The sequence below is a fragment of the Globicephala melas genome, chromosome 3 (assembly GCF_963455315.2).
Source record: "Globicephala melas chromosome 3, mGloMel1.2, whole genome shotgun sequence".
In the NCBI taxonomy this organism is placed as follows: Eukaryota; Metazoa; Chordata; class Mammalia; order Artiodactyla; family Delphinidae; genus Globicephala; species Globicephala melas.
This window is the reverse complement of record NC_083316.1, coordinates 143,683,091-143,699,415: the sequence shown is the minus strand read 5'-3', so window position 1 is coordinate 143,699,415 and position 16,325 is coordinate 143,683,091. Positions and strand designations below refer to the sequence as shown.

The 16,325-nt window shown below is 47.2% G+C and overlaps 1 protein-coding gene across 1 annotated transcript in view; it reads left to right on the top strand.

Annotated features, from left to right (window-relative positions):
* Positions 1-16,325, top strand: part of SLIT3 (slit guidance ligand 3) — a 610,776-nt gene that overhangs the window by 570,995 nt on the left and 23,456 nt on the right. Inside the window, exons 30-32 of the mRNA XM_030829978.3 lie at positions 190-327; positions 7,252-7,492; positions 9,451-9,581. Coding sequence (XP_030685838.1) covers positions 190-327; positions 7,252-7,492; positions 9,451-9,581 — 510 coding nt within the window. The remainder of the gene's footprint in view (positions 1-189; positions 328-7,251; positions 7,493-9,450; positions 9,582-16,325) is intronic.

The window sequence follows — 16,325 nt, the reverse complement described above, 5'->3', positions numbered from 1 at the left end:
ACAAGATGCCCCACGTGAAGCAGGCAGACATCGCACTGCAGTGACCAGAGGCTGTGGACAGCCCATGAGACCCATGGCAGGCCAGGCTTTGGGGAGCCCGCAAGAGCTGCGGGGACTTGGCTACGTGGGTAGATAGAGGAGAGGCTGCCTAGACTGGCTGTAGAACAGCCTCGCTCCACTGTGTTCCAGGTGCGAATGTCTCCCTGGCTACAGCGGGAAGCTCTGCGAGGTGAACAGTGATGACTGCGCAACCCACAGGTGCCGCCATGGGGCCCAGTGCGTGGATGCGGTCAACGGCTACACGTGCATCTGCCCCCAGGGCTTCAGGTATGGTCAAGGGGCCGGATGGCAGGGGGGCAGGGGGCAGTGGGCTGGGGGCTGGTGGGCCCAGGCAGCCAGGGTGGAGACCCAGACAGCCCTAGCCCTAGGTCTCTGTGGTGCCTTTATTCCCCCAAACCTTCTTCAGCCCTTCCAAGTGCCAGAGCAGACCTTGTTCACCCCATTCTGTAGATGGAAAAAAAGAGGTACCCTAGGCAACCATGTGGAAGTCGGACTTAGGGTCCGGCTCATATTATGTCAAACTTCGGCGTGATTCCATCTAATGAAAGATGCTACCGTTCTGGAGCCCAGCCTGCAGGGTGTGGGTAGCCACATGGCCACACTGGCAGGAGTCTTCTTTCTAGGCTGGAGAACAAAAACAGTATGGTGCCCTAATGGCAGGAAAATGGAGGTGAATGGGAGGGTTTGGGGGTCAGTCATTGGAATCAGTGAAGCCAGGAGAGAAAGGGGAGACTGGAGGCCCTGGCCAGGGGGTCAGATGTCTGTGGGGTACGTGGAAGGGGTATGAGGGTGCCAGCTCTCGCTCCCACACTGATTGGAAGGGAAGGGCCCAGGGGAGCCTGGAGGGGAGGCAGGGACCACGTAAGGGGGGGTCAGACTGTGGGACAGTCCTGTATACATGTCAGTACTCATGGCGGTATAGATCTGACTGTGCAGCCGAGCCCTGGTCGTAGACTCAGAACGTGAGCCTGGAAGGAACCATGAGTTCTCAAGGCAGTTGGTTCCAAAGCCTGATTGAGACCATCTGCATGCCAGGCTTGTGAAAATATAAGTTCCAGAGCCCCACCCCAGAGTTCCGAAATTAGAATCTGGGGTGGGGAGAAGGAGTTGGAAACCCACACTTTCAAACAAAAAAAATTTTAATTGTGGTAAAATGCACATAACACAAAATTTACCGTCTTAAGCATTTTTAAATGTACAGTAAGTACGTTCTTATCGTCGTGCAAACATCACCACCATCCATCTCCAGAACACTTTTTTTTTTTTTGGCTGTGTTGGGTCTTTGTTGCTGCACGCGGGCTTTCTCTAGTTGCTGCAAGTGGGGGCTACTCTGTTTTTTTTTTAACATCCTATTGGAGTATAATTGCTTTACAATGGTGTGCTAGTTTCTGCTGTATAACAAAGTGAATCAGCTCTACGTATACATATATCCCCACATCTCCTCCCTCTTGCGTCTCCCTTCCTCCCACCCTCCCTATCCCACCCCTCTAGGTGGTCACAAAACACCGAGCTGATCTCCCTGTGCTATGCAGCTGCTTCCCACTAGCTATCTGTTTTACATTTGGTAGTGTATATATGTCCATGCCACTCTCACTTTGTCCCAGCTTACCCTTCCCCACCCACGTCCTCAAGTCCATTCTCTATGTCTGCATCTTTATTCCTGTCCTGCCTCTAGGTTCATCAGTACCTTTTTTTTTTTTTTAGATTCCATATATGTGTGTTAGCATATGGTATTGGTTTTTCTCTTTCTGACTTTACTTCACTCCGTATGACAGACTCTAGGTCCATCCACCTCACTACAAATAACTCAATTTCATTTCTTTTTATGGCTGAGTAATATTCCATTGTATATATGTGCCACATCTTCTTCATCCATTCGTCTGTCGATGGACACTTAGACTGCTTCCATATCCTGGCTATTGTAAGTAGTGCTGCAATGAACATTGTGGTACATGACTTGTTTTGAACTACGGTTTTCTCAGGGTATATGCCCAGTAGTGGGATTGCTGTGTCATATGGTAGTTCTATTTTTAGTTTTTTAAGGAACCTCCTCCATACTGTTCTCCATAGTGGCTGTATCAATTTACATTCCCAACAACAATGCAAGAGGGTTCCCTTTTCTCCACACCCTCTCCAGCATTTATCGTTTGTAGATTTTTTGATGATGGCCATTCTGACGGGTGTGAGGTGATACCTCATTGTAGTTTTGATTTGCATTTCTCTAATGATTAGTGATGTTGAGCATCCTTTCATGTGGTTGTTGCCAATCTGTATATCTTCTTTGGAGAAATGTCTATTTAGGTCTTTTGCCCATTTTTGGATTGGGCTGTTTGTTTTTTGATATTAAGCTGCATGAGCTGCTTGTATATTTTGCAGATTAATCCTTTGTCAGTTGCTTCATTTGCAAATATTTTCTCCCATTCTGAGGGTTGTCTTTTCATCTTGTTTATGTCTTCCTTTGCTGTGCAAAAGTTTTAAGTTTCATTAGGTCCCATTTGCTTATTTTTGTTTTTATTTCCATTTCTCTAGGACGTGGGTCAAAAAGGACCTTGCTATGACTCATGTCATAGAGTGTTCTGCCTATGTTTTCCTCTGAGGGTTTATATTACAGTGTCTGCCCTTACATTTAGGTCTTTAATCCATTTTGAGTTAATTTTTTATTCGGTGTTAGGGAGTGTTCTAATTTCATTCTTTTAGATGTAGCTGTCCAGTTTTCCCAGCACTACTTATTGAAGAGACTGTCTTTTCTCCATTGTATATTCTTGCCTCCTTTATCAAAGACAAGGTGACCATATGTGCGTGGGTTTACCTCTGGGCTTTCTATCCCGTTCCATTGATCTGTATTTCTTTTTTTGTGCCAGTACCATATTATCTTGATTACCGTAGCTTTGTAGTATAGTCTGAAGTCTGGGAACCTGAGTCCTCCAGCTCTGTTTTTCTTTCTCAAGATTGCTTTGGCTATTCAGGGTCTTTTGTGTTTCCATACAAATTGTGAAATTTTTTGTTCTAGTTCTGTGAAAAATGCCAGTGGTAGTTTGATAGGGATTGCATTGAATCTGTAGATTGCTTTGGGTAGTAGAATCATTTTCACAATGTTGATTCTTCCAATCCAGGAACATGGTATATCTCTCCATCTGTTTGTGTCATCTTTAATTTCTTTCATCAATATCTTATAGTTTTTTGCATACAGGTCTTTTGTCTCCTTAGATAGGTTTATTCCTAGGTATTTTATTCTTTTTGTTGGAATGGTAAATGAGAGTGTTTCCTTAATTTCTCTTTCAGATTTTTCACCATTAGTTTATAGAAATGCAAGAGATTTCTGTGCATTAATTTTGTATCCTGTTACTTTACCAAATTCATCGATTAGCTCTAGTAGTTTTCTGGTAGCATCTTTAGGATTCTCTATGTAGAGTATCATGTCATCTGCAAACAGTGACAATTTTACTTCTTTTCTGATTTGGATTCCTTTTATTTCTTTTTCTTCTCTGATTGCTGTGGCTAAAACTCCCAAAACTATGTTGACTAATAGTGGTGAGAGTGGGCAACCTTGTCTTCTTCCTGATCTTAGTGGAAATGCTTTCAGTTTTTCACCACTGAGGACAATGTTGGCTGTGGGTTTGTCATATATGGCCTTTATTATGTTGAGGAAAGTTTCCTCTATGCCTACTTTCTGCAGGGTTTTTATCATAAATGGGTGTTGAATTTTGTCGAAAGCTTTCTCTGCATCTATTGAGATGATCATATGGTTTTTCTCCTTCAATTTGTTAATATGATGTATCACGTTGATTGATCTGTGTATATTGAAGAATCCTTGCATTCCTGGGATAAACACCACTTGATCATAATGTATGATCCTTTTAATGTGCTGTTGGATTCTGTTTGCTAGTATTTTGTTGAGGATTTTTGCATCTATGTTCATCAGTGATATTGGCCTATAGTTTTCTTTCTTTGTGACATCTTTTTTTGTAGTATCTTTGTCTGGTTTTGGTATTGGGGTGATGGTGGCCTTGTAGAATGAGTTTGGGAGTGTTCCTCCCTCTGCTATATTTTGGAAGAGTTTGAGAAGGATAGGTGTTAGCTCTTCTCTAAATGTTTGATAGAATTCTCCTGTGAAGCCATCTGGTCCTGGGCTTTTGTTTGCTGGCAGATTTTTAATCACAGTTTCAATTTCAGTGCTTGTGATTGGTCTGTTTATATTTTCTATTTCTTCCTGGTTCAGTCTTGGAAGGTTATGCTTTTCTAAGAATTTGTCCATTTCTTCCAGGTTGTCCACTTTATTGGCACATAGTTGCTGGTAGTAATCTCTCATATTTCTGCATTGTCAGTTGTTACTTCTCCTTTTTCATTCCTAATTCTATTGATTTGAGTCTTCTCCCTTTTTTTCTAGATGAGCCTGGCTAATGGTTTATTGATTTTGTTTATCTTCTCAAAGAACCAGCTTTTAGTTTTATTGATCTTTACTATTGTTTCCTTCATTTCTTTTTCATTTATTTCTTTTTTTAAATAAATTTATTTTATTTATTTATTTTTGGCTGCATTGGGTCGTTATGGTGCTCAGGCTTCTCACTGCAGTGGCTTCTCTTATTGCAGAGCACAGGCTTTAGGCATGCATACTTCAGTAGTTGTGGCACACAGGCTCAGTAGTTGTGGCTTACGGGCTCTAGAGTGCAGGCTCAGTAGCTGTGGCACACAGGCTTAGTTGCTCTGCGGCATGTGGGATCTTCCTGGACCAGGGATCAAACCCATGTCCCCTGTATTGGCAGGCGAATTTTCAACCTCTGCACCACCAGGGAAGCCCTTTTTCATTTATTTCTGATCTGATCTTTATGATTTCTTTCCTTCTGCTAACTCTGGTGGGGGGGGGGGGTTGTTCTTCTTTCTCTAATTGCTTTAGGTTTAAGTTTAGGTTGTTTTGAGATTTTTCTTGTTTCTTGAGGTAGGCTTGTATTGCTATAAACTTCCTTCTTAGAACTGCTTTTACTGCATCCCATAGGTTTTGGGTTGTCGTGTTTTCGTTGTCATTTGTTTCTAGGTATTTTTTGATTTCCTCTTTGATTTCTTCAGTGATCTCTTAGTTAGTTAGTAGCATATTGTTTAGCCTCTATGTGTTTGCATTTTTTTACGGTTTTTTCCTGTAATTGATATCTAGTCTCATAGCGTAGTGGTCGGAAAAGATACCTGATACGATTTCAATTTTCTTAAATTTACTAAGGCTTGATTTGTGACCCAAGATATGATCATCCTGGAGAATGTTCCACGAGCACTTGAGAAGAAAGTGTATTCTGTTTTTTTGGATGGAATGTCCTATAAATATCAATTAAGTCCATCTTGTCTAATGTGTCATTTAAAGCTTGTGTTTCCTTATTTATTTTCATGTTGGATAATCTGTCTATTGGTGAACGTGGGGTGTTAAAGTCCACTACTATGATTGTGTTACTGTCGATTTCCCCTTTTATGGGTGTTAGCATTTGCCTTACGTATTGAAGTGCTCCTATGTTGGGTGTGTATTTACAATGGTTATATCTTCTTCTTGGATTGATCCCTTGATCATTATGTAGTGTCCTTCTTTGTCTCTCTTTGTCTTTGTTTTAAAGTCTCTTTCGTCTGAATGAGAGAATTGCTACTCCAGCGTTCTTTTGATTTCCATTTGCATGGAATATCTTTTTCCATCCCCTCACTTTCAGTCTGTATGTGTTCCTAGATCTGAAGTGGGTCTCTTGTAAATAGCATATATACAGGTCTTATTCTTCTATCCATTCAGCCAGTCTGTGTCTTTTGGTTGGAGCATTTAATCCATTTACATTTAAGGTAATTATCGATATGTATATTCCTATTACCATTTTCTTAATTGTCTTGTGTTTGTTTTTGTAGGTCTTTTCCTTCTCTTGTGTTTCCTGCCTAGAGAAGTTCCTTTAGCATTTGTTGTAAAGCTGGTTTGGTGGTGCTGAATTCTCTTAATGGGGGCTATTCTTCATTGTGGTGCATGGGCTTCTCATTGTGGTGGCTTCTCTTGTTGCAGAGCACGGGCTCTAGGCATGCAGACTCCAGTAGTTGCAGCACACGGGCTGAGTAGTTGCAGCATGTGGGCTCTAGGGCACATGGGCTCAGTAGTTGTGGCTTGCGGGCTCTAGAGCGCAGGCTCAGTAGTTGTGGTGCACGGGCTTAGTTGCTACACGGCGTGTGGGATCTTCCTGGACCAGGTATTGAACCCATGTCCCCTGCATTGGCAGGCAGATTATTATCCACTGCGCCACAAGGGAAGTCCTCCGGAACTCTTTTTATCTAGCAAACTGAAACTCTGTATCCAATTAAACATTTTCCTGTTCCCCCTCCCCTGGCCTCAGCAGCCACCATTCTTTTTTAATTTATTGGCCGCACCACGTGGCATCTTAGTTCCCTGGCCAGGGATTGAACCCACACCCCCTGCATTGGAAGCATGGAGTCTTAACCCCTGGACCACCAGCTAAGTCCCCCGGCAGCCACTATTCTACTTTCTGTTTCCATGAGTTTAACCACTCTGGGTACTTCATGTGAGTGGAATCAGACAGCATTTGTCTTTTGCTCTCTGCTTCTTTGACTTAGTATAATCTCCTCAAGGTCCATCCGTACCGTAGCATGTGTCTGAATGCCCTTTTCAAGACTGAGTGTTATTCCCTTGTGTGTATGTACCCCGTTTTGCTTATCCACTGATCCATGGCTGGATGAGAATCTGCACTTTCAACAAATTCATCGCAGGCAATTCTGATGATGCTGATATTGAGAACCTGTGCTCTAGTCTGACCCCATTATTTTAAAAATGGGAGGGCTTCCCTGGTGGCGCAGTAGTTGGGGGTCCACCTGCCGATGCAGGGGACGCGGGTTCGTGCCCCGGTCTGGGAGGATCCCACTTGCCGCGGAGCAGCTGGGCCCGTGGACCATGGCCACTGGGCCTGCACGTCCGGAGCCTATGCTCCGTGACGGGAGGGGCCGCGACGGTGAGGGGACCGCATACGGAAAAGAAAAAAAGAAAAAGGGAAATCTGGGGCTTAGAGAAGGATCAGGCCTTGCCCCAGTTACTAGCAGGGCTGGAACTAGTCTCAGTTCCCTCTCATGCCACGGTCTCTGCTAGTGGCTCTTTGGCCTAAATAACTTGATGTCTCCTCTCACCATTCCCCATCTTCCCTCCCCCCATCCTCCTCTCCTCCCCCACAGCGGGCTCTACTGCGAGCACCCCCCGCCCATGGTCCTGCTACAGACAAGCCCCTGCGACCAGTACGAGTGCCAGAATGGGGCCCAGTGCATCGTGGTGCAGCAGGAGCCCACCTGCCGCTGCCCCCCGGGCTTTGCCGGCCCAAGGTGCGAGAAGCTCATCACCGTCAACTTCGTGGGCAAGGACTCCTACGTGGAACTGGCCTCCGCCAAGGTCCGGCCCCAGGCCAACATCTCCCTGCAGGTGCGCCCCACCCACCCAGCCCTTGGAAGGCCCCTAACATGCCCCCAAGCTCTGATTGTCCCGAGAACAGCTGAGATGCCCCAGATGGCAGCAGTCCTGCCCCCTTCCCTACACATCGTAAGGGACAACACTCAGGTTGGGGAGACTGGGACCAGCTCTGTCCAGAGGGTTCTATAGACAGCTCACTGCAAAGAGCAGCCCCCACTCCAGCCTCATTCATTCTTTTCTCTAGGAAATATTCATTCAACTATTACATGCCAGACACTGTGCACTGGGGATTCAGTGGTGGACAAGACAGGCAAAGCCCCTTGCCCAGGGCGGGATGACAACCCTGGGTGTTGTGGGAGCATGTGGGTGGGGCAGTGATACCAGCCTGCTGGGAAGAATCAGGGAAGGCTCCCCAGAGGCAATGAGAACTAAGCTGAGATCTGAAGGATGAGTAGGAGCTTGCCTGGAGAAGGGCGGAAGGGTGAGGGGCTGATGGTGCAGGATGAAGGGGGGTGGTGCATTCCAGCCTCAGAGATCAGCGTGTGCAAAGGCCCAGAGGCACAAGGGAGCAGGGCATTTTTCAGGGAACAGGAAACCGTTCAGTATGAACCAATTCTTTTCCAACTAACTTCTGTCGAGTTCCTTACCTATGGACCTGACTAGTTCTTCCAGGCTACATTTCTGGGTGACCTCAATGCTGTTGGGGGGCAGAGGGAGAAGGGAAGGGGTATGATAAAGAGCAGGCCCCTGCCTGTAGGCTCGGTGGGCAGGGGGGACCCCAGAGACACAGCTAGAGGGCGCAGGCCAGTTAGTGGCTCCGCCACATAGCATTAGCTAAGGCCCTTTCTTCCTTCTGGTTATGGCCACACTAGCCCAGGTATAAGCTTATGGAGAAAATATTCAACAAAGATCCACTGGGCATCCACCCCTGCCAGGTACCATTCGAGGCACTGGGGCTGCAGAGATGTGTGAACGTTCACACGGCCTCACCTCGTGGGGCCTACAGTCCAGCGGGCAGGCCTCTGAGATGGGGGTTGACCCCAGGTGCACACAAGAAAGAAGCTCTGGTTGCCATCACTGCCCTCGCCCCTGGTCCCCTCGTCACCGTCCTGCCTTCGTCCCTCAGTCCCAGACACCCAGGGACGCAAGGGTTACATCCCAATACCCAGTGCAGCACCGAGTGCCCCGGACAGCCCAGTGTCCTATCAGACCCCCTGCTCCCCATCAGCTTCATGGGCAAGGGCTCCTGCGGGGACCTGGGCTCCGCCAGGGTCTGGCCCCAGGCCAACATCAGCTGCTCCTGGGCTAGGCAGCGGGGGCCAAGAGGCTGGTCACAGAGCCCCACCCCTGGTGCCCTGTGCCTGGCAAACAGACGCCCTCTGGGCAGCAGCTTTGAGACCAGTGCTTCTCAGCCTGGCAACACTTTAGAACCTCCTGGGGCACTTCGTATCTTTGCCTGCGTCGGGCCTCTGGAGATCTGTATGCAAGTGGTTTGAGGTGAAGCCCAGACGCTGTGTTTTTAAAAAATTCCCTAGGTGACACTTAACACACTGCCTGGTTCATAGTAAACACAGAATTAAGTAGTAATTGGTAGTATTTTGTTTATAATTGTTATTATACTTTATACAGAGAGACCAAGGCCCCAAGAGGCTAGATCAGAGCTCAGGGCTCCAGGCATTTTTATATATGTATATATATATATACACACACACACATACACGTACATAAAAACATAGCAGCACATAAAGGGGACTCCATAAATATTTGTTGAATTGCTCAATCAGCATTTGCTGGAGCATTAAGTATAGGACTTCCTTATGGAAATGAACAGACTAGATGAAGGAGGAAGTACGGACATGAATTCAGATCCAGGGCTCATTCAGAAGAGGCCGCCTGGAAGAGGGCTCTGTGAGGCGGGGACGGGAGAGGTGGGGACTCAGGGCAGCCCTGACCCTCATGACTCCCTCCAGGTGGCCACGGACAAGGACAACGGCATCCTTCTCTACAAGGGAGACAATGACCCCCTGGCACTGGAGCTGTACCAGGGCCACGTGAGGCTCGTCTACGACAGCCTGAGCTCCCCGCCGACCACGGTGTACAGGTGAGGACCAAAGTCCCGCCCCCATTGCACAAGCCCCCCTCGCATTTCGCGCCTGCTTCCAGCACTAGGAGAAGATGCCAGGACGGCTTTGATGCCGCCTCTCCCTGCCCACCCCCCCACTTTCCGCTGGCACAGAGTGGCGGGTGGGAGCGAGAGAGGTGGTCTCGGAGGAAGAGGCAGGAGTGGAAGGGCGGAAGGCAGACCCCATGGGGAGATGACACCTCATTACCATAAGGTAGATGGCCAGCTGGCTACTGGGCCGGAGCCTGTGCTCCAGTGGGGACGAGGCTGCTTTACGAGATGCCCTTTTCAAAACGTCATCCTAATCTTGCATTAGTTCAAGAAAGAAAACAGGGGGAGATGAGCATGGAACTCAAGGGGAAGACATTCCAGAGCACGGAGGGAGCAGGACTCCTCAAGTGACTTTCAGACTGTTCTAAAGGACAGTTTTTCCTAAACTGCAGTCTTTCCAACCATCACCCTGATTTTTACATTATCAGTATGTCAGCTGGGCTGTTACCTAACACGCTACCTTACGTCGGCTTTAAATCTGTTCACTTTTTAAATTTAGCTTCAGCTTGAGTAATAGCATCTGTGAAATCACAGCTCTGCTAGTTCAACATGTTAGAATTTTCTCCTACTTCTCAGTAAAATGAATTCTAGACTATTAACATTTAAAAATTATTTTAGTTATAAATATTTTTATAATACTTATAAAAGCAGCTCCTCAAGTGAGAAATGTTTGTCTGTGTTACACTGAAAATCACATAGAACCTCCCGTGGAAGGAGAGCCTTTACTTGGGGAAAACATAGGGTGTGAGAGAGACCCACACCCAGAGGCCAGCCCTTCCCCTCTGGAAGCGAGAGCACATTTGATCAGGGTGAGTGAAGGGCAGCATTTTTTCCCAGTAACTAAATCCCTTCTTCAATCAGAACTTTACATGGAACTCCATCATATTAAACGCACAGAAGCAAAGCTGCCCTGCTGGGCTTGGGCGGGGGGGGGGGGGGGGAGCAAAGTTTCCTCCTTCACACAAACTCTCACGAAGGCCCCCAATACACCTCCAACAAACCCAGTTGAAAACCATTGGTGCAAACCAGTGGTTCTCGAGGTGAAGCCCCAGAGCAGCGGCGGCAACAGCAGCCAGGAACTTGTTAGAAAAATGCACGTCTTCAGATGTGCTCTGAAGCTCTGAGGTCGGGCCCAGCCACCGGTTTTAAGGGGCCTCTAGGTGAGGCTGAGAAGTGCTAGCTAACCCAGGAAGGCTTCCTGGAGAAGGAGCCATTTGCAAGGGGTCTTGAAGAATTTGTGTGATCAGGGAGAGCAGTGGGCCGGCAGGCTGGGAGAACAGCAGCGACAAGCCTGAGGGACGATGAAAAGGCAGCGACCAGAGAAGAAGGTTTCACGACAGAGGGTGGCTGGAGGGAAGACCAGCCAGGTTAGGACAGCAGGTACCATGGATGTCCCGGGAGCCTCAGAGTTCCCTGGAGTCAGGGCCTCCTAACATCTCTGTTCCTGGGGCTGCTGGTCATGGGTGAAGTGCAGAGGAGAGAGAGCCGGGGGCAGGGCCAGGGCAGCCCTCCATAAAGCCTGGGGCGTCGGACACATCTGGGCTTGGCCAAGTTACTCCACCTCTTGCCTCCGTGTTCTCCCCGGTGTGCTGTGCATGACAGCACCACGTCCCTCCAGGGGTGTTCCTGGGGGCTGAGGGTTGAGAAAGCACTTGGCAAGTTGAGCCTGTACGTGGGCAGGTGAAGGACAGAAGGTGACAGCCAGACTCTGGAGCAGCTGGGCTCTGTCCAGAGCTTGGGGACCTTCCCTGCCCTTCCCACACCGATGTTAGCTGTTGGTCTGGTAGAGAGGTGTGTTGTTGGTAGGAATGTTGGAACGCTCTGCTGTTGTCTTAATCAGGATGGGAAGAATGAATCAGGAACCCAGAGAATTGCCATCTCCAGCCCTTGTCAGGGAGTCAGGTGAGAGTTAGCAGGTGGCCCTGGGGAGACCCCCGGCCCCTTCTCTTACCCATGGGAGGAACCAAGTAAAGGATGTTCCTGCCAGGATCCTCATGCCAAGCCTGGGGACAGATATTTAGTGCTCTTCAGCCCCAAATCCTAAAGGGCCCAAGTCTCTAAGAGTCTCATATTAAAAATGGTTTTGCGGGAACTTCCCTGGTGGGCCAGTGGTTAAGATTCCGAACTTCTGATGCAGGGGGCGGGTTTGATCCCTGATCGGGGAACTAAGATACCACGTGCCATGCAGCGCAGCCAAAAAAAAAAAATGGTTTTGCATCCAAATACTTTTCTCTGGGCAGCCCTGCTTTTGCCCCAACACTGCACGCTTTCACTCACCTCAGAAACGTCTCTCAGGCATTGTTACTGGATCAGGGCCAGGTGCTTACTGCTCAAAAATCAATACTCGAGAGAGAGGCAAATGTTGGTAGAAAGGAAAGTTGCTTTTAATCAGAATGCTGGCAATCTGGGGAGATGGTGGACTCAGTGTCCCCCAAAAACCACATCTGAAGATTCACTTGGCCGTGAAGTTTTCAAAGGGAAAGACGGAAGCAGTCTCAGTTAATCATTGAGACGGGGGGGGGGGGGGTGTCACAGTCATCACCATCTCCGACTATGTGCAGACTTGTCGACTTCTTTTGATTTTTCTTTAGATGCTATCTTGCTTACACAGTTTGTGAGATGACTGGAGGGGGAAGCTAGGGAAGAGATCTGGTCATCTGTTAATTACTTACTCATTTCTACTTCTGTGATCTATGAAAAGAACCAACAGATTAGGCAGAGTATTATGCGATCAAAAGATCTGAAAGGTGTGCTAGGGCTGGAGATGAGTAGAGCATGGGGGTGCAAGTTTAAGGTTAGCGACAAGACAAAGGGGGCCTCCTGCGAGAGTTCTTTCCTGCCAGGAGCTGCTTACAACACCTCCTGTGGGTCCTGGGCTGGGTGTAGGAGCCGCAGCGTTCAGGAAAACACAGTCCAGGGAGAAAGGCAGACATGTAAATAAGCACCTGTTGCCTGAGCAGGATAAAATAGGTCTCACAGGAGACGCCAGTGCATGCTGTGGGCACAGTGAAGCAGCAGCAGATGGCTGGTTCTGCTTAGAGGACCAGGAAAGGCTCCCTGGGGGAAGAGGTGATGTTTGAGCTGAGATGTGAGCTATGGCTCATGAGCATTTCCGCAGGCTCTGGGGAAGGGGAGACTCCATCGGTATACAAGGAAGCCATGCTGGGGTTAACAGAGGGCACAGGCCCAGCTGACAAGCAGCTGATGGGACCAGGAGGCCATCCCAGCCTCAAAATGAGATCTCCTCCTCAGTCAGTAGCGAGCTCTGGCCTCCAAAGCCTCAGAGCCAGGGAGGCAAACCAAGGCTGGTCTGCGGTCTGCCCACCGCGGCCCCCAGCAGGGACGTACAGGCCTGGAGCAGCTGGGTTCCGTGCCCTCCTTCCTGGGGGTGCCCAGTGGGAGTCACAGGTGGTGAGGTTCTCTTCCAGGCCCGAGGGAAATACACAAAAACCCACCCAAGCCCTACCTGCCCCAGAATGGGGACAGACTGCACTGTTCCTAACTTCCAAGATTTGTCTGAGGAGCAAACTCCCCTGCCTTCAAGGCCCAAGGGGCTGAGTGAGCTGACAGACTTGGGGGAAATGAGGCCCAATAGAGAGTGGTGGGGACTGTGGTAGCTTGGAGGGTATGGCTCTAGCAGATGCAGCTGTGTGGGATGCAGCTTCTTCTCAAAAGAAGCTAGAAATTCAGGGTTTCTATGTAAAATGCTTCAGGGTTTAAATGTTGGCCATTGTAAAACACCCCAGGAGACCTCTCTTTGGCAAGCAGTGCATGCTCCCTTTGTCTTAATTACCACAAACCCATCCATTGCCAGGTCTTTTTCTCATCCGCAAGCCCCGGACATGCGTCATCACTCCTGTTTTAGAGATGAGAAACTTGATGCTCAGATGCATCCTTGGCACAAGAGGCCAGGAAGTGGCAGAGCTGCGATTTAGATCCAGGCCAGGCTCCCAGCAGAACCCGCTCTCCCACATGCTGGGGCATGCAAGGCGGGGCCTAGAGAGGGAGTATGGCCCTGCTCCGATGGTCCAGGAGTCCGGGGTTGCTGCGGTGCCGGCTGACGTCTCAGGCTGCTGCCTGACCGGAATCCTGGGAACTCTTTGTGAGGCTCTGTCGCCACCTAGTGGTCACACCTCAGCATCCAGGTGAGCACGCCTAGTGCATCGAGGAATGACCGACCATTCGTCCCAGGGTGGTGTGGGGTCCTATGCCTTGGGAGCTTGGATTTGAGTCCTGCTTCTACCAGCCCCACTTTAAGACTTCAGACTAGACCCGGTCTCTGAGGCTTAGGTCTCATTTCTAAAATGGAGACAAAAATGGTACATCCCACCTGGGGGTTGTTAGGGTTAAATGAGAGAATGCAAGTACCCAGCCTAGTTCAGCTTTCAACACATGTCTCCTCCCCCGGCCCCCAACAATTGTCATTAAAAGCAGAAGAGAACTCTATGGGCCACCCTTGGCCAACGTATGTTCTCATGCCAGTCCCAGACAGGGGCCGCCCAGCCTGGCCCTGGCACCGCCAAAGCTTCCCACCTCCCACTCGATGCTGGTTCATCGAGCTTAGAGGATAACAACAAAGACTGTCAGAGCCCCTCTCTCCCCTGAAGTCCCTGAGTATCCTTCCAGGAGACTAATTCCTGGGCCTTGGATCCACAGTAGAATCATCTCTTTTAGAGTTCAGAGCAGGTTGGTTTTGAGTTTGTTCTCCTTTTCCCAATTTTTTTCTCTTTTGTAGCAGCAAAGCCATTTTTCCCATCCATACTTCAAAGGCCAAGATTTTAAATAAATAAATAAATAAAAGTAGAAATGGAACCATTGTGATCTGCAATGGTTCCAAACCAAACCTCCAGGGACCCCATTTGAAAACCACCAGCTTTAGGCATTATTTCCAGGAGACCCTGGTTAGGATACGCCAGGAAGAAGGTGACCTATTAACCCACAAGCACCTACTGGCACAGACAAGGTTATGGTAAGTTTCCATTTGGAATCAAGCCTTAATTTTTTTAATTGAGATATAGTTGATGCGTAACATATTGGTTTCAGGTGTACAACAATTCGATATTTGTGTATATGGTGAAATGATCACCACAGTAAGTCTAGTTAACATCCATCAGCATATATAGTTATAATTTTTTTTCTTGTGATGAGAACTTATAAGATCTACCATCTTAGCAACTTTCAAATATAGAATATTATTAACTGTAGTCACCATGCTGTATATAACACCCCCAAGACTTATTTGTCTTATAGCTGGAAGTTTGTACCTTTTGACCCACTTCACCCGTTTCGCCTACCCCCCACCCCTGGCAACAACCAGTCTCTCCTCTGAATCTACAAGCTCAGGTTTTTTCATTTTGTTTTACAATAGATTCCACATACAAGTTAGGTCATATCGTATTTGCTTTTCTCTCTCTGACTTATTTACTTAGCATAATGCCCTCAAGGTCCATTCATGTTGTCACAAATGGTAAGATTTGCTTCTTTTTTATGGCTGGGTAGTATTCCATTGTACATACATATATACCACATTTTCTTTATCCATTCTTCCACTGATGGACACTTAGATTGCTTCCATGTCTTGGCTATTGTAAGTAATGTTACAATGGACGTGGAGGTGCAGATATTTAGTGAGCGTTTTTGTTTCCTTCAGATAAATACCCAGAAGTGGAACTGCTGGATCATATGGTAGTTTTAAGTTTCTGAGGAACCTTTATACTGTTTTCCATAGTGGCTGCACCAACTTACATTCCCTCTAATAGTGCACAAGAGTTCCCTTTTCTCCACATCTTCATGAACACTTGTTATCTCTTCTCCTTTTGATAGTAGCCATTCTAACAGGTGTGAGGTGACGTCTCATTGTGGTTGTGATGTACACTTCCCTGACACTTAGTGAGCACCTTTTCGTGTACCTGTTGGACATCTCTATGAATTCTTTGGGAAAATGTTTATTCAAATCTTCTGCCCATTTTTTAATCAGTTTGTTTGAGTTTTTGCTGTTGAGATGTATGAGTTCTTTATATATTTTGGATATTAATCCCTTATCAGATATATGATTTGCAGATACCTTCTCCCATTTACTAGGTTGCCTTTTCATTTTGTTGATGATTTCCTTTGCTGCCCAGAAGGTTTTCAGTGGGGTGTAGTCCCACTTATTTTCTTTCTTGTGCTTTTTGGTGTCAAATCCAAAAAATCATCACCAAGACAATGTCAAGGAGCGTACCACCTATGTTTTCTTCTAGGAGTTTTATGGTTTCAGGTCTTATGTTCAAGTCCTTAATCCATTTTCAGTTAATTTTTGTAGATGGTGTAAGATAGTGGTACCGTTTCGTACTTTTGTATGTGGCTGCCCACTTTTCTCAGCACCATTTGTTGAAGAGACTGTCCTTTCTGCTTTTTATATTCTTGGGTACTTTGTTGTAAGTTAATTGACCACATATGCATGAGTTTATTTCTGGCCTCTCTATTCAGTTCCATTGATCTATGTGTCGGTTTTTATGCCAGTATCACACTATTTTGATTACTATAGTTTTGTAATATATATAGTTTAAAATCAGGGAGAGTGATTCCTCCAGCTTTTTCTTTCTCAAGATTGCTTTGGCTATTCAGAGTCTTTTATGGTTTCATACAAATTTTAGGATTGTTCTATTCCTGTGAAAAATGCCACTGCACTTT